Source organism: Hyposmocoma kahamanoa, unplaced genomic scaffold (assembly GCF_003589595.1).
Source record: "Hyposmocoma kahamanoa isolate Upper Pololo Valley unplaced genomic scaffold, ASM358959v1 86, whole genome shotgun sequence".
Lineage (NCBI taxonomy): Eukaryota > Metazoa > Arthropoda > Insecta > Lepidoptera > Cosmopterigidae > Hyposmocoma > Hyposmocoma kahamanoa.
Window position 1 is genome coordinate 11505689 of NW_020654289.1, and position 23543 is coordinate 11529231.

General features: G+C 34.2%; 1 protein-coding gene across 4 annotated transcripts in view; it reads right to left on the reverse strand.

Annotated features, from left to right (window-relative positions):
* LOC113234673 (GRAM domain-containing protein 2A-like) overlaps positions 1–21694 on the reverse strand; it is a 90204-nt gene extending 68510 nt beyond the window's left edge. For 2 of the 4 annotated variants that reach the window (XM_026470104.1, XM_026470102.1), the window contains exons 1-2: positions 21623–21694; positions 19660–19776 (exon numbers count right to left, since the gene is read on the reverse strand). In XM_026470104.1, the coding sequence (XP_026325889.1) occupies positions 19660–19776; positions 21623–21693 (188 nt within the window). In that variant the 5' untranslated portion in view covers position 21694. Of the gene's footprint in view, positions 1–4769; positions 5568–19659; positions 19777–21622 lie in introns of those variants that run through there. The other 2 variants (XM_026470101.1, XM_026470100.1) reach the window with 1 other exon arrangement.
* Positions 21695–23543: the final 1849 nt, after the last annotated feature.

The following is a 23543-nucleotide window of genomic DNA, read 5'->3' on the forward strand; positions in this document are numbered from 1 at the left end:
AAAAATGATCTAAATTGGTTCAAGCTTCAATTTTTGAAAAGCAGCTATGTGCTTGAGATATTTTACAGCACACTTTTTATACCTGAAAATATACATTCAAATCACATACGAGGTTCATAAATCATCCATAAAACCTAGTGCATAACACAGATAACACTGATGTTTAGACGTCCTTAAAATCACAACACCCAGTTTTGCCCAATCTCATCAAATGCAGGACGTAACACATTTCCTTATAAAATGGTAGTCAATTGTTCCAATCAAAGTCAATAGCAAAAGGTAAATCCTGATTTTACACTAAGAGATTTTTTTGTGTTATAATATATAGTCGGCTAAGTTAGTAAACCTCGTAACTACGTTTTTTTGAACAATATCGGGCAATTAAAGTTTAAAATATAATTTCAAGATCCTTTTTTAGTTTTAAAAATAAAGGTATAATCATCGATGGTCACATAATAATTTCAAGTAGGTAATCCTATTTTTTTGTGCCTACTCAAAAGTTCACATTAATGGAGGTATGAGGTTTACGAATTTAGACGAGGCTATACCAAAAGAGGCAATGACGATGAGGCCATCAAAAAAAAACCACAGTTAACAGTTGACATTTGTAAGTTAGGATATTTTACAAAGGAAATTAAACTACTTATTTTGGATTATATAAATCGAGGTTATTTGTTTATCCAAACAAACCAAAGTTTCGGGCTCTTTACAGGTTCCATGGTCACCCGACCTGATGACCCGACTATACATGTAGTGGGTAGTGGAAAGGCTAGTCTAATTTGAGGATTAGTCATGTTTTTTTGTACATTAAATGGAAGGCAGGACCCATTATTGTGATGGCTCTAATTGACTTCTTAGGAAATTGAACTTGACTCATTCTTTAAATACGTCTATATCTTATGTGAGAGTATGTACGCATTTATCTCATCGAAGTTGATCATAACGACAATGAATTATCATGGTAGCCCACACACATAGAATTAAGTCGTTCCGGTCATTCAAACTATTATGACATCATAACATTCATCTCCTGTATACGTTGCGGTTTTTTACCAGAAAAATATGGGTATCCTGTGACATTGTTCATGCTCAGAGCTAGTTCGTATCAATACTCAAGTTCATTTCTTATAATCAGCTTAAAAATTTCAACCAAAAAATTTCAATGATTAAGAAGTCGACCGAAATAAGTATAATGTAAATTAAGCGAAAGCCTATCTACTAAACTTAAATGTGTTTATAGAGAATTTTATTGCAGTCTTATTCATTATAATCGTTTAAAAAATTAATACAGTCAATTATTTTAAATAATAGCTTAAACAATGGCAATGTAAAATTACGTTAATTGCGGGTCTGATAACATTATTCATGATATATATTAGTTTACGTAAGGTACCTTTCTTACCTCAACATGTATTATTAATTGTACACAATTTCCGTGCATAAACATATGGAAACGATACTATAAGAAAGAAGTTATACTTAAAACTACAAGTGAGAATTGTATATGAAAATCTAGTTTCGTCAATTTTCGCCTTACAAACATGAGCCCGGCTATTTTCGTACACAAACTAGGTCACAGCGTATGGAAAGAATCTATCATACAAACGTTGCGACACGGCGTCTGCGCAAGAATTCTTTTAACAGAGATGTATGTAGATAACACAAACAAAATACCTAACTTCATTATAAGTAATCGCTCAGCTGACCTCCGAACACATGGCTTACGGAATTAGGATCCAAAAGTGTGTTTTTGACTGGTCGAAATTGGAACCATTCATTTCTATAATAAAAGTTTACGTTTTCTATTACAAATGTAGCCAGTATTTATGCAAATAACGTAATAAATTTTTACGTCACGTACACAAACAAACCTTTTCATTTCTAATTATAACGATAATATTTGCAATTAAGGTCTTGGCGATTTTCTAATAATTGCAAATAAAGTTTTACATCTACATAATCACAAAATTAAAAACTTATTTATTCTTTTGGTAATTTAATATACTCCAATCATAAATATATAATCACTTAATCAAAACAATCTACGCTGGCAGTGTATTAACTCAAAAAGTGGACTTTCTCAGAATCGACGAAAAACCAATTACTCACTTCCCGCAAAAATCATTAAAATGTATGTTTATGTTATAGTTAATTATAGAAACTTAAACAATGTCCCAAATATATTTAAAAAGAAAATAGAGAATTTCATATTTTTGAATAAGGATTATTTTGACCAGAACTACCTCACATAAAGTGAGTCTCGTTTTGAGTTAAGTAGATATCTTTTGATTGTTTCTTACAATATTCCACCAACGGTTTTTTTGACGTGTAGAGAATCAAATTATACATTCAATAATGATATAATAATAAATTTCACATATTTTGAGTAACTCAAAATATGTGAAATTGTAATAGCACTATTGTAATAGCAGTGCTATAGGCTTTTATCTTTTTTTTTAAGTACAGGATAAATCACAAAGAACAAAATTCCACTACTGATAAAATTTAAGATAATATTGAAACACTTACATAAAATTATCACAAGATGTTGCAGGTGTTCCCGGCCATTGAAAACACCTGCGTGATTCTGAAGCATCGATGTTATCTTTTTGAGTGATTTGGTAAATAGATTCACTACCTTTAGTTGTGTAGAGACAATAATGATTGATCATGCTTATGTAAATTTAAAAACACATAACTTTCAATTTCACTTTGTTAGTCAACTTTCGCAAAAGTCTTTGTCAAATTTCTTTTTTATGCCTTTTAAAAAGTATCATTAAATGTTTAAACGTCAACAAACTGGCCAGTTTAATCATAGTCTACTAAAAAAAAATGCCCGCCTTACACTATACCCCTATAAACTCAACATACTTTGAACAATTTTCTATGAGTAAGTAGGCATCATTTTATTCTTGTCATTACAATAACATTGGAACCAGGCTGACCCTGGCACTGACACGGCCTACCAGCGACAGGAAACAAGAGTGGTTCAATGTCTTATGTCATTGTTGTTAATATTTCATTAAGGTAAGTAATAGTAACTCGTATTATCACCTGCTGACAAATGGTTTTTTTTTAATATTTATTATCTGTCTGAAATATGTGCAAACGCTATACATGCATGTTCCCAGGAATGAGGCATGTTCAAAAGGGTGTTCCACTGGAGAGCACTACTGATATGTTATATCTATGCATACCATTTAATCTCAGCCTTTTTACTTGTATTTGCACAAAAATTTTAATCCCCATTCTTGACCCCCAATGCAAAAAATATGCGAATAAATACTTATCTACATATTACAATGCTACTATCTGTGGCATTGTAGCTCCCAAGGGACTAATGTCAGTGTTTTTTTTTTATTTATTTGAAGGCTAATTTAAATGGTATTGTTGTAAACTGTTGTATAACACCTGGTCAGCTATTTAAAGATTGTCAGCTTTTTTCCACTCAGAGTAGGGGTTTCCTCTTAGAATGCCTCTACAATCCTGAAAGTTGGCCGTAGCCGCAGGGACTTTAGTCATGAATATTTATATTTACTTCCATTAATCTAATAAACTTGGGATTTGGAAATCTAATGACACTACAATAATAGGGTAACGTTGATACGACACTGCAACCAGGACAGTCTACATTCTACCCAACTGCTCATCTACTTACATAAGAACTATCATGTTTGGGCTCATTAAACTGGTCTAGACAAGTTGTTAGTTACAAACTTTATTGACTTTTTAAGGTACACTGTTTTGTATTGTGGTGTTTTAGAATTTTTATTTAACTTTTACATTGCAATCAATTGGACATTTCCGTTTCAATTGCTTTTCTATGAATTGAATCGATAGTCCTTTGATGCTACTTGACATAAGTTACAAATACTTTCAATAAGTGCTCAGGGGGCCTAAAAAGGCACTGACTTAATCATAATATGTTTAATTATTGACAATTCATATTATGAATTTTCAAACAAAACAAAAAACGCAGTTCATCACATTTGACAGTTTTGTATGGAGACCTCCATAAAACGCTGTCAAAGAGTTGAATTGTTATGTCATTGTTATATGAATTGCCAATTAATCATAATATGATTCTGCCAATACGGCATTTTTAGCCCTGCAGATCAATTTGATGTTGATCATGCTACACCAGCACTATAAATACTTATGTTAAAGTTTCATTAAAATTGCATCATTATCATCTAACAAACAATGTCCAATTATTTGGAAAAGAATACTAATACATATAACAGTGAGACAATATATGGAATTGTACTGCAGTACTTTAATTGTATTGTTAGCAGAGATGTAAAAATATTGCATAACAGTATTTATTACAATATTATGTTAGATCAGAAAAAAATCTGTAAGTCAGAAGTTCTGCCCACCTTAGCCATTTCTGCCGCCAAGAGCATTACAGTGTTTCAGTTTTGAAGGATAAGGATGCAATTATGTCTCAAGGTGAGGAGTTAAAAAAAGAAAAAGCCAAAATGTAACTTAACAGTTTTTGTTCTGATGCTCCTCAATTATAACATGTTAACCTGTGACCATCTTTTGGGATAACCAACGGTCTAGTGACTGGATGAGCTTGATCTGTATTTTATCACCTGAGAATTTCATAGGTCAGTATTTATTGTACATGGCTAGGGCAATGTGGAGTGACCTTCAAAACTTCGATTTTTACTGATAACCAGTAAATGAAAAGATGCTCTTTTAACCATTTAGTATACAATATGAGTAGAAAGAATAATATATAATCATATAAAACAATTTATTACCAGGTTTTCCTAATGGTCAAGAGTCCTTTCGATGTCCTCTTCCCATTGGCATCATTGGCAACTGAAAACCGGTCACTAAAGCTCCTCTTCACTTCAGGCAAACAATTCAGAAAACGATCCGCAGATGAAAGCCTTAACGACCGCCCGACTATTGACAGAGACTTTCTAGGTCGAATCTCCACAGTTTCTCCATTAACATCAGGAGTGGTATCTTTACTACTTAACTCTGCTGCTGCATCCGATTCCAGATTCTCAATATGAACTGTTAACTTGCTTTGCTCTCTCCGCTTAGACAGCCTTGTGCCATTTGGTTCAGACCTTTCCAAGTCACGTGTTTTACTATTATTACGTTCTCTATCTCCGAACCCTTGAACAAAGCACAGCATAATGTCATCAGGATATGACTCCTTCATTTATGAGGTCATGCCGTTATAGACACGTCTGAAACTATCCGAGGTCACATCCAATTTATTCCCCTCGTCCCTAACTATTCACCTTATCGACATAACAGAGTCTTTAAACATTTTCAAACACAGAAAATTAAGTTGACTACGTTTTGACAGCCAATCCACAAGTAGGTTACCAAACAAACAATTATTTGCGTCTTCAACAGTTGCAATCCAGAGTCGTTTCTCTACTTCGAGTCACAGACCACAAAATTTTTCACAATAACTCGCACTTATCACTTATCTTTGATGAAAATTCATTCTTATTTGATTTTTACGACATTAAAACTAGTGGACCGCCAAAACTGTCGTTTGATTATGACGTTTCTTTTTACGCTTGGTTCAATATGTCGGGCGCACCGTTCCGAAACGCGCTTTAGCCGAAACAGCTGTTGTCGAACTGAAATTGAGTGAAGTGATCAACCTGTATGTCGCCCCCACGCCCTCACTCGTGTGGCGCAGTGAATGGAAACATACATACCTTTGTAAAATATACTTGTACTAATATAATTTTTTTATCTAATGATGTCCACGTGTCGCATCATAATGGATAAGAAACCATTAAATAATTCTAGTAAGTAGGTTTTCAGTGTTTTAAGAATCATGTTTTAAAAAGCGACTAGGTAGGTATGCTCTTCTTTATGACACGCATGTGTTCATCACGAAATCCGCCACCCGAGTAGATACCTACCTACATAATACAGCTGATACATAAATCAGTAAAATAAATCTTGCGTGAGTATAACGATCAAAATCGATCGCCTGGGTTACCGGGATTCAAACTTGTGAATAAAACTTTAAATAAGGGCTTAGAGTCAAAAACAATAAAGCGAAGCAATTTATCTACGTTTTTAATTTTTTGTAATTGATGCGAAATTCTGAAGTAGTTACGATTATTTATTTATGTATACATTACTAAAAATGCTTTAATAATTCTGATTATAAATACTAGTCCTGGTCGTCGTATAATATCCAGTTCCCTCGATTTTAGAAGGTGAACGACCGATTTACTACAAATATGTGTCGTCAACAAGTCGTCAACGTTCTGTTACAAATAACAATTCGTCAGCGGAACGAAGAACCTCCCGTCATCGCTGTTAACATTTTGATGTTTTCAAATAATTTTGAGGTAGGTACCTATTGTATTTTGGATCCCACCAAAACCTTGAAATTGTCACATTTATATTTCTAAATATTCATACCTACGTAACATAGGTAAGTGTTTTATCTTTTATATTAGGAACTGCAATTTACCTACATACCTAATCACTATCTACCTCTACCTGCCTTATTTCGTCATGAATTCTTGACGTTCGTTATTTAAATACCCAGTCACATTATAGAGTTACTTTCATATAAAAACATGTTTTACCCATGTCTTTGTGCACTTACACATTAATGTACACTTAATGTGTTTGCGTAAGTTTGAATGTACAGATAGGCAAAATAAAGTCATAATTCGCGCTTCTTTCCTTCCTAATAAATTTCTTCTGTCATCAACTCAATAATTAACGGCCTGTGCAAAGGCAGCACGTCTTAGAACGTATACTTATTTTATACGAGTATGTCCTTGCCAAGCAACCATGTGTGTATATGGTATTTTTTGTACAGTATCGCAAATCGTGTCGTAAACAAAATGTAATTAGGTATGCAGGTATTTCTTGCCCTGATAATCAATCGTAAGGCGAATACATAATTAACTGCGTATGTGTATAGGGTGTTACAAATGGAAAAGATAGCAATTCAACAATAATCGAATGGTATACTAACATTCCACGACATATTTACATTCGTCGTAAACTACATTTTCTTCTGTTGGAATATTTTTAAATTAGTATTTTTTATTATTTAGAGCCATAAGTAACGTATAATTTAGTATGAAACCCTTATGTAAACTTAAACTCAAAATTGTTTCGTGTAAAAACTGTAACTGCAAAAACCCGCCATTTTTTTTTCAAACATTTTTTAAAACGAAACTATTTTTTCCTGTTCTAATTCGCGCACCTATAGGTTGTTTTTTCAAACATTTTTTTTATTTTTCGTCACGCTTATCGTAAATAATACTAACTACAACCTGCAACATAACTTGACGGTATTTTTAATGTACATATAGCTTCAGAACGAACATGATTTTTTTATTATACGCTCTTAATGAAACTTTATAAATGCAACAAATGAACTGTGAAGTTTTTAAGTCCATCTAATTTCCTTTTTTTTTTAATTTCCTCGCAAGTGTGACGAAACTCATTGTGCACCACACAAACAGCAAGAATAGCAATTACAAACATTCGGGCCATTAAACTCCTCGTTGAATATTTAATTTATTGAGCATTGGCTGTAGAGTCATCAGCTTTAACAGGTAAATAATTACGAAACTCAAAATCAAAACATAACATTATATTGAAATAAAATAAAAATTAATTCGAGTAAAAAGCGTAACTTCAAAAACCAGCCATTTTTTAAATTATTCGAGATTTTTGCTACCTGGACATTGGGTTTTTGTTAGTTGATCATCCGTGAAGTGGATTGTACTATATTGTATTACGTTCTTTCTTACCAGGCTGTATACGCATGTGTACGTATGTATCGTGTAATCATAACACTCACAAAAACGTAATGTTTTTGTTAATAACACTGTAGCCACACAGTAAGTACCTACGTAGTATTTCAATTCACGTACATACTCGTATGCATGTGTAAATACAGCTTAGTGTTTTGTATAACATTCTTTATACCTATAACTTAACGTCTTGCAGGCTTAGAATAATAACGCATAGAATGATAGTATCATATCAAACGAACTGTCACAAGTGAGGCAAAAATCAAATTCATGTAGGCTAGTTTTAGTAGTAGGTTAATTTTCGGTTTTAGTGAATATTTATATAAAAATACAAGTTGAAACGCGTTACTTCCTTGTGGAATGTCATGTTAGTATCTATTTTATGTTTGTTTGATGTATTTTTACACTCTTTTTTCGCACATTTCGTCATTTTTAGTTAAAATTCTTGATCTGTTCGCGGTGCAAGTTGACCTCGAGCACTGAAGGCCCGCCCGCTCGTGTAGGCCCATTGGGCGCGCTTCAATTTGCCTCACTTAGCGTGTGCGGACTAGGTTTCTATGCGTTATTATTCTAAGCTTGCAGGTATCTAAACTAATAGGTGCAAAGAAAACTTCACTCTTTGGACCTATCTTATCTCAAGGGGCATAATATGATCTTAAATCTTAAGTAGGTATATGTATGCCCACCGTGCTGATGACTACACATAGTGATATGCAATTAAATAATCTAAGTAGGTACAGAGTGCTACAAACAGACCTCAAAAGTTCGTGGAATTACATATATTTGCCAAATTTTATTGACATCTGTTACCGGAATGTGCGCGAAACCGGATTTTCTTCAAATTTACCCTCTTTCCAACAAAAAAAGAATGATCAAAATCGGTTGACAATAAAAATAGATTGAGATTGAGAATACTTACAAAAAAATGGATTGAGAACCTACCAAACCAAACATAAATACAAATGTTACACCCGTATTGCACATCCTGTTTACACTTTCAAAATTTACACGTTAGTTTGCAGTATAAAAAGAAATAAGTAGTTCGGTAAACATTTTAAAATAAATGTTTAGATTAAAATGCTCTTATACATCAAAGTGTAAAAAAGTGCTTCGAGGAAGTATGAAACCTGTCATACATTTTGTTTATAAGTACTTAATACGGCTATGAGATCATATTGATTTTTTTTCGAATTATAGGAATTATATATGATTAAATATATCCGGGCTCCCACCTCTGAGTTTCTCGGAGTTTCATGAGCTTTTCGATGAAGGAAAACATCGTGATGAATTCTGCGCGTCGAGACAACCCTCAGAAAAACGTATGAAGTCCCCAACCCGTATTAGGCCAGGGTGGCGGATTATATAGCCTAAACCTTCGTCAGTGGGACGTAACACAACTTGAAACCACAAAAAAATTAATACCTACCTAGTACCTAATGTTAATTAAGATAGGCTATAGAATCAATTTTGTTAGAGAATATGTCTTCATTGTTCCAATTCCAATCTCTCTCTACGTAGACCCAAAATCCTGCAATTAAATCGTTTGTCTCTCGACATAATAATATAGTCCTTAGTAATTATAGACTAAGCCTGAATACAAAGTATCTAATCTAATATTAATTAAGACAATTGATATTGGACAAAATTATCTATACACATACCCATATGTATCATGTTACATATAAAAATATGTGGTTTTATGTCTGTAGATTCCCGTTGGAGTAAATGATCACCACTTTGCACTATCTAGGCAAACCTCTCTTGTTTCAGTCATATTCACCAATCTTTCTTTACAAGCCCCCTTATACCTTTCACTATGCACTAGGGCTTTGAACCCGGGAGTTACGGTGTCGAAAATTTGGAGTCTGAACAAATTTTTGACATTTCCGAGACTCGAGACCACAGGCATATATCTCTCGAGACTGATGTTTTCAGTTTCAGGAATGTCGACACTTTTGAGACTTAAATCACTTAATAAACTACCTCCGTGGCCGAACAGTTGAACGAACCTTGCTGGCCTGTCACGCAGAGGTCCCGGGCCGGGAGAAATATTTGTATGTCGTACATTTATTTCTCTCGTGCGTTTGGGTGTAATTTATGGTTGTCGATGTGTATGTCCATGGCACCCGCGACACAGGGTTTCCCTAGGGTGGGGCTTCACAATAAAAAAAACTTAATTCAAAAGTATTAAAAATATACAAAAAAACTGTTGTATATATAACAATACCCTAAAGTCTTTAAGTATAATGCGAGGAGATTGAAGAAAGTTAATAACAAATCAGGTCCTCTCTATGTGAAAGTGTATTAAACGCCCTTTGTTTCTTACGTTAAAAATTAAAAAATAACTTTCTTAAATATTTTCTTATTTTATAATTTGAGTTAATTAAGAACTTAATTAAAACACCATGTTTTGACTGCCTAAATGCCTAACTCAAAAGTATGGAAACCTGCTTTTGAAACAGTCTGGTTATACCGGGATTTCGAGACCGAACCAGGTCTCGATAATTATTTCCCGGGACGCAGAAATGCAGCGAGACTGAAAGCCCTATTATACACTCCAGATTTATTTATTTACTTAGATACGCCATCGGCACGTACACACGCCAGCACATCAAGCTACTTATTGACGTATCTTGTTCCGTTGAACTGGAGGCGATTTTCGAACAAAAATGTGTAGTCTGGTGTGCCGTTGTCCGTACATAGAGAAATATACAGTGTTTTAACAAATACATTTTTATACAGTATGTTGTGCCGCCATTACAGTCGTATACAGCATTTACGAAAATAAAAAACCTTAATTTAAAAAGAAAGTAGGAACAAAAATACTGTATAGAAAAAAAAAGAAAACGAAAACTACTATCTAAGAAATTATTAAACAAAACAAAACCTCTAAGCTTCACCCTTAAACCAGTTGTGACCTTCCGTTAGGACTTACATAATGACTAATAATGAGTCGTGGAAGATGTCAACTTCGTCTGTATTAACCTTATTGAAACTTCACATGCTATGGTAAAGTGAAGAAAAATGGCCTACATTAAATAATACAGTAGAGACACAGGAACCGAAAATATCTTTCGCGCTGGGTATCGTGGAAACCTTCTGGCCCAAATTAACTTGGAATTTACTAAGAACATTCTCGATTTAATCTGAGAACGTGTTGCCTTCGAATTTACATAGGTATTGATCGAGTTGGCCAAAAAGCCCATGCGATATCAAAGTATAAATGAAAAACATAAAAAAAATATATCAACCGTCATTCAAAATGTATTGGCCAGTACAATCTTTTGCCATGTTTCGGCTAACTTTAGAATTCCTCTTTCAAAAAAATTACTATGTTTACTTATGAAATACAGCTCTAAGAGTCGTATTCTAGAACTCTATTCAATGCTTAAGTCAGGATTGCACTGGCAACATAAGCATTGGAAATACGACCCTAATGGCAAGGACTTGAGTATGATTTCTAGTGCTTTGAATCATACTCAAGCCCTGACTTAAGCATTGAGTAGAGTTCTAGAATACGACCCTAAGTATCGTTTGATGGTCTCTCTATTCCTTATCAAAGTAATGTCTATTCAAAAGAATTTTGTAAAGACCGAGGTGAAGGGGCTATGTCGGGCGAATATAACGGATCAAGTAACACTTCCCAACTTAAAGTTGCAATCGTTTTTTTCACCGCTTTAAACCGCGTGAAACGGCATTATCATGATGAAATACACCACCTTTACAATATACCAGTTTTGGGCATATTTCATGAAATATTATTTAAAATGATCGTAGACAATATAAAATTTTGAAAGAAAAAGCTTTTTTTCCTTTTTGTTTATAGTTAACTAGGCACAAACCCCAAGGACTTTTTGCCCAGCCGATGATATTTATTATATACGTATAATCTTTCATCTATCTACATTCAGTCATCCTTACAACGTTGTGACTGTTCAATTACGTTTTTTTGTCATACCGTGTTAAAAAAGAAATAATAAGTTACAATCGTAAAGCGAACAAAAGCGAAACCAGTGGTAACTTACTGAAAATCTTGCATATGTAATTAACTATCTCCCTATTTATTAGTTGACGTACTCTGGTAAAATGTTATTTTTTTATAATATAAGTAACGGGACGATGTCTATATTTCCGGCTTTTTAGCATTCCAGACCACAAGTGAGTCACGATTCACGTTTAACCTAAATGTAGCAATTTGGCTTCAGTTTCTTCAGTTATCAAAACGTAGTTTATTTATAAGAGGCTAAGTAATTGATAAATAAATTGACGAGGCCCGTGATCGAGTAACTTGCACACGGGTTTTCATGATGTTGCCATCTCTGAGGTCCAGGGTTCCAGACTCGGGTTTGAAATTGAATTCATTGCATTGAAATTTAACATTTACTTAGGTAGGCAGGTTCTCGCACCTAGTTTTAAGGCGTGATTGAGTGTAGGTATTTATTTAGGTAGGTACTCTTTTTTATGATACCAAGTAACGCGACGAACAAGTAATATAGTTTCAGAACAATGCGGTAATATAGTTTTCACTTCCCATGCTCTTAAAGTTCGTATTTATGCTGGGTGTAGGCTGCATAACATAGGATTTTATGCTCTAGTGCATAAAATAAAATCGTCGTTTAAGACCGAGGCAATGACGCCTGTACCGACAGCCACGCAGACTAGAACTTTATAAAATAAAGTTTTACTTTTGTTTTTTTAATCCGTGTTATATTACAAAATTAAAAAGTAGGCAATAGTAATCGTAATAAGTTATAAGAAATAGAAATGCATAAAAAATAAGAGCTTGTAAAATATAACTGAGCATTATGTAGTCCGACCTGAGTCACGTGTAAAAAAAAGTAGTACATTGGCGAAAAGTTCTTATTTCCTCTTGGCAATAGTTGTGTTATCGTTTATTTGTAATATTGGTGTTGAATTTCCTCGCAATCGAAGTGAAAAGCAGAGTCTATAACGCATTCATAAAACTCATTTTACCTTCGACTTAAGTATCCATATACTCGTCTCGGGTAAATTGACGCGTTTTATGCACGCATTGTTGTAAAATCTACTATTTTATACATATAAAATATTTATTCCATGTGATTGTACCTAATATCAGAAAGAATAAACTAGAATCACAGCGTTCCAGCAACTTTAAAGTGGTTTTGTTCACGTCACGAACCAACAAAATATTGCAATTAAAGATAAACGTTATCTAATGACCATCGAAAATGACGAATTGTAAACTTTATGACGTGATTCGAATTTTGGCACGCATTCGAAGGTGTGTATCGTTTAGTCATTTTTTGGCACGACATATACATACCTAAAAATATTTTGTGCCAAACACATATGACATGACTAGCACTCTCATAACGCCTACAGGTTAAGGCAGGTTACTTTCAAAACAGCTATTCAGAATTTGATAATGGTCCGAGTCACCTTGAAATTAGTTTTACTTTTATAAATCAACGTTTACAGGTTATTTGCGAATATAAATTTATATTATTAAGAGCCTAGACTACCTAACCTGTACCTTTATGAACCTTGACATAGATACCTAAACAAGTTTCTAGAATTAATACGTAACACGTTACGCTAAGTATGGTATACCAAGCATAAGTACCTACGATATCAAAGCATTAAAAACCGTATAAACTGATAATAAAGTTCAAATGACGTCAATTTCAATAAGATACGTGGCTGTTAAGGTGCAGCTCGATTTGTTATTATAAAAAATTGGGAAAACGTTTGGGTTAAGTTGGATATACGAGTTTTAAGGTTCCTTTTCAATTAACGTGCACACTCGTTTAATGAAAATTTTTGCAGCTCTACAAAACTACTAATAATATATCCAGGATCTAATTGTAATTTGGTAGTCATTACGTGGTAGTAACTAAGTTCTAAATACTAGGAATAAAATATTTTACTACCTCTTCGTCTATTAAATATTCACCTACCTAAAACACAGTCCACACCGCGAACGAAGCTAAGCTGACTTAGCTTAGCTCATGCAGCCGGGGCATCTATTCATAATTCGGTTCACAGCGCGAACTGAGCTAACCGACCTAACTAAACTAAGCTAAAAAATATGTCGCCCTTCTGCCGCCCTTCATCAATGCACTTATTCATACGTATTACTACGTATTTTCTTAGCTTAACTATGCATGCAACTGGTATAGATCGTTGCATGCAACTAACTACGTGAACTAAGCTGTTAGCTTAGCTTCGTTCGCAGTGTGGCCTGAGCTTAAGTAGTGTGCGGAATCCATCCACCTATTTTTACTCGCTCGCTTATAACCCCAAAAGTAAGTAGCTCGGAAATGTAACCCAGTTCGAATTTCCGTATACAGAGTTATCTTATCAATACTTCGTACATTAATACGAATGGATATTTGGAAGGGATAGCCGAGCAAAATAGAATGTGCCCTAGTTGACAATTGACGGGAGACTAGAGACGGTAGAAAGGCGGTTACGTTTGTCTTGAGAAAGTAAAAAAAACATACCTAGACACCAGTGGAAAAGGATAGAAAGATTGTAGGGGATAAGTTCCTACAATAACGCTATATTGGAATCATTTCTCAATCATAATATTCAGGGTTTGCAGTGACAATTGTCAGAACACAAAAATGATCTTGAAAAATATACCTTTAATTATCTCGGTATTTATAAAGTTAATTGGAACAACAAAATGCTTATGCTAGCAAGCAATATCGTGTCATGTGTTTGTATCTAACTCTACAAAAAGTCGCATACCAAATCGTTTTACCAAAGGTTTTCCCTTGTGTTTAAGTAGCTTTTTGTTAAAAATTTGAGACAAAATTGTGAATCAATATAAATTATAAATATTTATCGAATAACTATCAAATAATTATTTTGTGAATATATTTTATTGCACCAAAGAATACATCAGAAAAGCTAATTATAGAAAAAGTGAGCAAAGGTGGACTCTCTAAAAAATATCTCTTCCAGCCAACCCAATGCAGTGAGAACAAAGGTCATAAGCGGGCAACACTGTGCAAGTAAAAAGTAAGGAGAATAATAATAAACTTAGCATGTAAAAAGAAATAAAAATGATAATAAAAAATAAATAAATCAAAGATACCATTTCATTATAAACACGTACAATATTTAACGCAAATATACACACATATAATATATAAATATCATCTTATATATATATAATAAATATATTTATATATTATAATATTATTATATAATTATTATTATAATCATCTTATATTATATATATAAGATGATTACGATCATTATGTATATATAATATAAGATGATTACGTGGATAGTTCGTAGTTTTATTTTGATAATTATCGAAGAAAATATTTTTGCTAATTTCGAACTATGATAACATTATTCAGAAATCTTCATTAAAATGTTCCCGCAGGTTACCAAAGAATTCACAAACTGCCAATTGCAATACAAAGAAATATTACAATCTCTTGTATACAAAATTGTTGCCCATCGACACTCAAACACTAATACTCTGTAGTATAAGACTGTGATTAAAATTTACAGCGTAGATCGAATAGCTTTTCAACTTGAATACCTAGATTACTTTAAAGTGTTGAAAGATGGTACTTTAAAATACTTACCTTCTTATATGTATCCATCATCTACATACAGACCATCGTTATACGGAAGGGACGTTCCGTATGCATACAGTTTACCATCGTTCAATTCTTTTACAAAATGATGACGAAAGCAAAGCTTTTTTAGTGTCCAACCAAAAAAGCTTTGCTTTTCCAGAAAAGAAGGGTCTGCATTGAAATTACTGGCACTTGGGACTTGTCAACTTATGTCAGAGACCAAATAAGTAATGAGAACAGACACTCTCCGCCCCTCCCTAGCTTTAGATACCGCACCGCGCGCCGCACATTGACGGTCACATTGACTGAACGAGAACAAGGCTGTCGGCGAGCCGCTTTCGGGATAAGACGGCTTTGATATTTGAATATAGTTTTCATTTATTCAATACGAAATTTGTACGTTAATAAATAACATCATTTTACGTTACTATTTATAATGGTCGTGAATTGTGGTGTGTGCGGTTGTTTATAATCATCTAAACGGGATAAAGACAGGAGTTTCTTTCGTTTTTTGAAAGATGAAACGTAGTAAGTAAATAAACTTATGTCTGAGACTCATTCAGTTATTTTTTTCTTTAGTGCAGAGTAATATAATACAGATTTATTGTATCAATATAATAAGACGCCACAACTTCGTGAGCTAGAGAAGGGTTCTCGAATTTTAAATTTTTATAGCCGATAAATATTACGTAGTGGATATACCTAATTATTAACTAGGTAATGATAACGTTGGACACGCAATTTCAAATACTTTTTGGTTACCTTTTTTAGAGGTACCTGTCCAAAGTGCTTTTGTTATATTTAGGAAATGAAATTATTTTTCCGGATTAAAATCGCGTATATTTGTTTCAGTATCTGATACAGGTCCCATGGTCACGGTTGACTGAGGTGGTACAGCCTTCAACAGTTATGTCTAATATTGATGCAAACCACCTTATTTTTTCACTTTAGTTACAATAGTTATTAATTAAATACCTTATTTTTAATTTTACAAAGAAAACATTCCAATTTACGCTACATTAAGTTTTACAAATTATTTTATTGAATGAATTTTTATTAAGTTCAATTTATTGTTAATTCATAATAGGCATTAGAATAAACTTAAGCATATTAATTTGTACTGCAATCTTATGTCTGTTTGGGATTTTTCATTAGAGGAAATACTGGATCCCAAACTGGTGGTACGGAGAAACCATCTTCCCTGTTGAAATTAGGATGTTTTTTAATTTCAATGGCCTCTCGCAGCATCCTAGGTAGATAACGGACTTCTTTTGCAACGACCTGGGGTTTGGGTCCGAAGGCCCGAAACGTCGGTTTGTTTGAAAAAAACAAATATACGCGATTTTAATCCGGAAAAATAGTTTCATTTCCTATGTGTAACAATCGCGAAAACCTAAGAACTTTATTATATTTTTTAAATAAATCTTCAATATTATTCTGAAATGAAAAATATAACTTTATATTGATATAAATACGTAATGAACATATGTAATTATTAGGATTCTATAATAGAATTATATATAACAGATTCGTGTTAGAATTTTCGCTATGTTGCCGCTCTGACTACGTAACGTAATAGTACGAGCAAGTGATGGGTAACCCTGCCAATTCACGCACACATTTGCGCGTGTGCAGATAGCGCCTTGCTGTATGTAGTAGTAGTAGGTAAATAATTTTCGACCGTTGTATGGAGTGTCCGGGGTGTGCTTATGTGACGGGTCCAGTGACAGTGTCCCCTCAGGTCTTTGCGACTTAAAGCTCTGAGTTGCACTGCAACTGTTATGGATAGACGTGTCGCTTATTACCAGGCGTACAACTTGTTCGTCCTGTCGCCTGGTATTACAAAAATTCAGTTAAATGACTCTGGAGAGATAGCCTTTCCCCTAAAGGTTAGTTATACTGTTGGGTTAACAAAAGTATTGTTATTTATTTAAAAATTATGAATATCTCAATGAACTCGGGTATGATTTAGTTTTATTTATATTACCACGTTATTCATAAGTAATTATTTTGTACATTTGCATTCAGTTTGGCCCATTAACATCGACCGAGACGGGCTGTCACCTTATCCCGCTACCTGTCTCGCGTGCACTCATTGCTAATTTGTCTAACTCTGTACTTACAGCAATCTATTGGTTTTTGGCGCATGAAATGGTTCGAAATAGCTTAAATAGCATTCCTATAGTGAAAGTATGTGCCCTTTTGCACGGGTTTATCCGCTTTAAGCAGAATTTCCTCAACGAAGAAACAATTAGGTAGGCTTTTTACTGCATGAAAAAACTGCGCACGTATACCACTTTGGGCAGCAGACGCCTTCGAAAAAAGTAATATTTCTTACCGTCTTCGCCATATTGGAGCATCTGGAGAAAGACTTCGCTTTCTTTTGAACCATGCTTCAAGACTGACGAACGGAAGACTGTCCCTCCTAAATGACCAATGAACACGCCGCGTTACGTTCGACACCGTATCCTTACTTTCCATTTGTCCTAGATCACGACATATTCGAAATTTAAACTTTGTTCTTAACACTATTCAAATGTAAAAAATTTCACGACACACTTGAATCACTTTAACCACTACAGCACAATACATTTCTATTCCAATCTTATCTCACAGTTTCTGTTAGTATTTACTTTACGATATCAGGGAAATAAGAACTTCTAAATATACTCCTATCAAGAGTATAAAGTTACTGTATATAGTGACGCTGTACGAGGAGAGGACACAAAATAATAAATGATTTGAGAACCAGTCACTTTTTCTTAATTTATTTGTATTTTTGTGGTAAATTGTTTATTATGCCTTAATTAAAATTTAGAAATAACATTGTAAATATTAATATTTTTTTATTCCGTTAAATAAACATCGTCATTTTTGTAAATAATTTGACATAGGGTGAGGCACATGATGCAAATGTAAAATGAGCGACACTAACACAAATTATTATCAGTAGTAGCAGTAGAGTTCAATCAGGTATTATTACCATTATACATATTTTTTCCGCCAAGCAGTAAAGTGAGAATTATGGGGCGTTCCATTTTTGAAGGGAAAAGGAGCTGGAGTAATTACAGGCACACAGGACTTGCCAACTTTATGTCTCAGGGTGACGGGCACAGTGCCAGTGCCCCTCAGATCTTTGCGATGAATAACTTGTTCGTCTCGGAACTTGATATCATAAAAAAAATGACGATTCATATGATCTCGTGGTTGTTATAGAACCCTACAGTGCAATTAATCCGTTGATTCAGGACATTCATTGCTAAAAATAAAATGTTGATTATGTGGCATGTCATTATTCGTAGGAAAGTCCAAAGAAACCGATTCCCATACACATATATGTCGTTGATAGACGGTAATAATCAATATTTAACTGTCAAGTCATACTGAAAGCTGGCTGGAGGAGCTAGCGGTGAGATGCGGCGCGAGCCGTCGCGAGGCATCGCGAGGTTTAGCGCGGTGCGCTCCGCGTGAATAGCTAGCTTGTGACATGACATGACCCGCCAGTGAAATTACATAAAGTGCGCAGGCGGCGAGGGTTAAGCGCGGCAGCCGCGCGGTGCCTCATTTAACTAGTCTTTCTTTTATAATAGGTATCCAGTGACGGGGCGAACAAGTTGTGCGCATGATAGTAAGCTACACGCCTGTCCATAACAGTGACACTGCCACGCAGAGTTTTAAATCACAAAAATCTGAGGGGCACTGCCACCGCGCTCGTCACCCTGAGACATAAGTTGACAAGTCCCATGTGCCAGTAATTTCACCAGCACCCTTACCCTTCAAAACTGGAAAACAATAATGCTGACATTTTTGCTTGGCGGCAGAAATAGGTAAGGTGGCAGCACTTTTCTGGACAAACTCTTTCATAAGGAACTCTACTGCTACTAATCGATACTAGTCTCGCGCGGTCTCGCGGCTGCTCGCAGCACTTTAGTCGGCTGATCGCGTTTCGTAATACGAATTTATGTTTTGACAGCAATAAAGCGTGAAACACACAGAGAGCGGGTGGAGGTCGGGTCTGGACCGCGGCGGGCCTAATTTCGTGTGTTTATATGAACGACAACACACTGAGCGCGGGCGCAGGACGGGCCCAAGCAATGATGACGACTGATCGCAAAAGATCGGTAATACGCTTGCTGCACTACCCTATGGTTTATGATCTATCTATGGTTTCAATAAATTTGAACTTTTTTCTTTAGACGATAAGATTTAAAATGATAGGTAAGATTTTGCATCGAAAATGCTCCTCTGACCGCTGCGCGCCGCTGCTCTTTCAGTGTGACTTGACTCTAAAAAATACTCACTGTCCCGTGAGAGCAGGGGTTGGCACGCGTAGATGATGTTGGCGGCGAGGACGCTCCGCGTCGCTGTCGCTAGCCTCTTCGACACCAGCCGAGCCTGTGCCGGCGCCGCTCGCCGACCTATCACCAGAATACGTTTTCTTAATATCATTTGTTATTCTAAGTAGGCCTCTGTCAACCCTTGATCGTCCCCAAACAATGAATATTTGTTCTTAATTACTTAGCTTCAACACTCTGAAGTCGTAATTCATGTTTAATGAGTACGACACGCGGCATCTTCTTGTATAGCGAATAAGTGTAAGAAGACGTCGCGTCTCGTTTCCTTATTATTCTCTCTTATATCTTCCATTCAGATGGACTCTACATATTATTACAACTATAATTATTATGACTATTATTATTATTATTATAACTACTATTATTTGTATAATAAAATCCAGTATAGGCATACTTATAATATAGGTATACTTGTAATATACATACAAAATAATTGTAATATACATATATAGCATACTTATAATATAGGCATAATATAGGTATACTTGTGTTGGTGCAGATATATGGTTTTGAAAGATCTTATGATAATCAAATTTTCAAAAAGATTCTGTTTCTAATTTAACAGTAATGGTTTCTGTTTAATTGAGCAGGAAATATGTAAAAAGGAGTAGCGGTATACCTCTGAAACTTTGCTTTTGTAGCCACAAAACACAGTGGTATTTATGTAGCTGCCTATTTACATGATTACGTATTGGTATTCACATAATCTCGCAGAACTACGCATTTATTGGTTCTTTGTAGCATTTTAATTGAAATATAATGTTCCCTTTTTATCTTTAAATAAAGAAATACCCGAAAATTGGAATGTTTCCTTCATGGTACGCAAATTTGAACTTTGCGTTGTCCTGGCCACTAAAGCAAAGTTTTCGCAGGGTAATAAAGTTTTTTCATGTTTTTACATTAGAAAATTATATTGAAGAAACACGGAAACAAAAATCGTGTTACATGGTGATTAGTGACGAGAAACATAGACAGATGACAGAGAATGCTGACGTAAAAAATGTTTGATACAAATTATTATTTAACTATCCCGGACCCATATACCCAGCAGTGGATGTTAACGGGCTGAGATAATGATGATGATGATATTAATTGCTTAAAATTTCAAATAAAGAACTTAAATGTTTAAAATGGTACATCATAAGTTATTCAATTAAGCATTGCAGAATTTTAACTACTTAATAAAAATGAAAATGGAGAGGATTTAGATAAAAATCTTTTAACAACACGTTACCAGAGCGAAGAAAAACGTGAAGAGGAAACACAAACAGTGATAATTTACACACATAGCGAACAATTAGCGCATATACGGAACCTGGTACCTACGTGAAAAGTTAACGAGTTGTAAAAAAAACTTATAATTGAGGAATATCCAAAATAATATTGTCAAGAAACGTTAGTAAATGAGAAATGTAAGGGATTTACCATTTCCTGGCGAACATCTTTTTTGGACATTTAACAATTTTGATAATTCCTATACATACATCGTAGACGTAGGGACCAGAATGTTGCTTAGCTTTTGGGGGTTTTATAAGACTTAATACGTAAGATTCGGTGTAATCCCATGTAAAATCTACATAACGTTATTACAAGACGACGAAATGAATACTTAATCCAAAAGATTCACCAACTAACTAACTCAATATTAAAACTGTTCAAAACTCTAATGTAACATCAAAGGAATTTAATTTTGTACACACCTGAACTCTATCTTATATGTCTATCTTAGAAACTGTGTAAAGGAAACGTATACCCACTAATCTGGCACTGATTAATCAAACTTGTTTTACACGTGTGGATCTTAAATCTTTTAAAAGTTGTAGGTATAATAAAGGTGCCTTAGCAGAACTTGAAACATAAAGTACAGGAAAAGCGGGTAATAAGCAAACTGCTATGCGATTGTAAGTACCTTGGCATGATAAGCTGAACAAAAGCCTCAAGCAGGAGTAAATGCTTGATTACTTGTGCGTTCAAGTGCATGGGGGCACGCCATGCCGTTTACCTAGAAAATGCGTTGAATAAGCTTCTATTAACAATGTTTCATGTATTATTGGCTAGTGTTGTAATATAGGAAAGAAACTTAACTACTGTAATAAACGAAAATTTAATTTATTTTCTAATAATCGGTGGTTCTTATGTTCTAATAGTGTTTGTTATTATTATTTTTTTAATCTACACCATTACGGCTATGTCAATCTTAAAGACACTATGGTTTGATGAAAGTTTCATTTAAATTTACTGACGTCAGCTGGATAGAAATATGCGAAAATTAAAACAAATCCAATAAAAGTATGTCTCAGGGCTATGGGTCACGGACGGAAAGTATACTTTATTGTATCCACCATGGATACAATAAAGTATACATACATAACAGCAAAAAAAGGATGTTTTGCTTCATGAAGTTAAAAGTACCCAAGCAATACGGCGACCTTTCTTGCCTCATCGGCATCGGAGAGTCAAATCGGCAAATGTGAAAAATTAACTTTTATTTTAATGATGCCAAACAAAAGGATAATGATTCCGTAGTAACATAACATCTTAGGTTAAAGGACCACCATGAAATTATATTTAAGTTAACAGAAATTAATTATAATATTTAACTTCTAAAAATATCGTTATTATCATTGCATAAATAACTTTGATTAATTTACTAATAGTACCCAGTTAAGAAACTATTTCCTGCCACAGTTTGTAAGTAAAAAATTATAATAATCGAGTATTTGAATGCATCTACCTCACTGAGGACAGAAGGCGAATTTGACAATTGGACGTGGAAGAATTAGAAATGGAATTGTGGCGTATTATTTCGAATATCTTCTTAAAATGCAAGATACCTAAGTAAATCTACAAGCAGCAAACTTATCAAAAGATAGAAAATTGACACACAAGAAGATGGATCACAGTTTGAACAATTGATAAATTAATTGAAGAGACCGTAAATACAATGCGTTGGCTAAATATGAAACCTCGTAACGCTGTTTTTGGAAGAAATCCTTTTTTTTTACTCTGCAAGCGCAATATGACGCAATTAAAGATTAAAATATAATTTGTAGATCTTCTTTTAGTTGTAAAGGTATAATCATAGATTGTCGTATAATTATTTCTAGAAATTCTGTTTTTTGTGCCTTACAGTTCACAGTAATGGAGGTTACGAATTTAGCCGACAATTGAGTTTCAAGTTTTTTTTTTTTCGTTTTTGAATAATTTGTATAACTGAAAGGGTGTTCCTTTAGAAAGAAGCAATCCTTATAATTGACCTTTTCGATCGGCATCATAAAAGTACAGTTGATTTTTTTTTTACATTTCATCGGTTCGAGTGTTTCAATTACTTCCTTTTAAAATGAAATAATATCTCTAGGAAGCAAAATATTACAGCACTTTCCCTCTGTGTCCCATAGCCACGGAATACCTTGCATAGTCATAAGAAAACCTATATCGTAGATTATTTATCTTATTTCTTTACAATTTAACATCAATTTGTCATTAGTTTCTACATTGACATCAATCAATTTTCGCGATAAGTTCACTGGCAATCATATTGAGATCCGCTTGCAATAAATAACTCATGTGCAAACATGATATCACATTTGAATAAATTTACTTACTATACATAAATTTACTTACTATACCAAGCTACCTTACACCTTTCACCTAATCAAATAAAAAAAATATTACAAAAATTGTATTTCAGCCGTTTTTTAACGTCATTTTCACATATCTTTAAATTAATTGGTATAAGGTCAAGAGCACATCAAGCGTGATGTTAAGGATTTAAATTGAATTCCATGCCGCCTACGATAAGAACGGTTCAAAGTTCAAAGTGTGAAGCT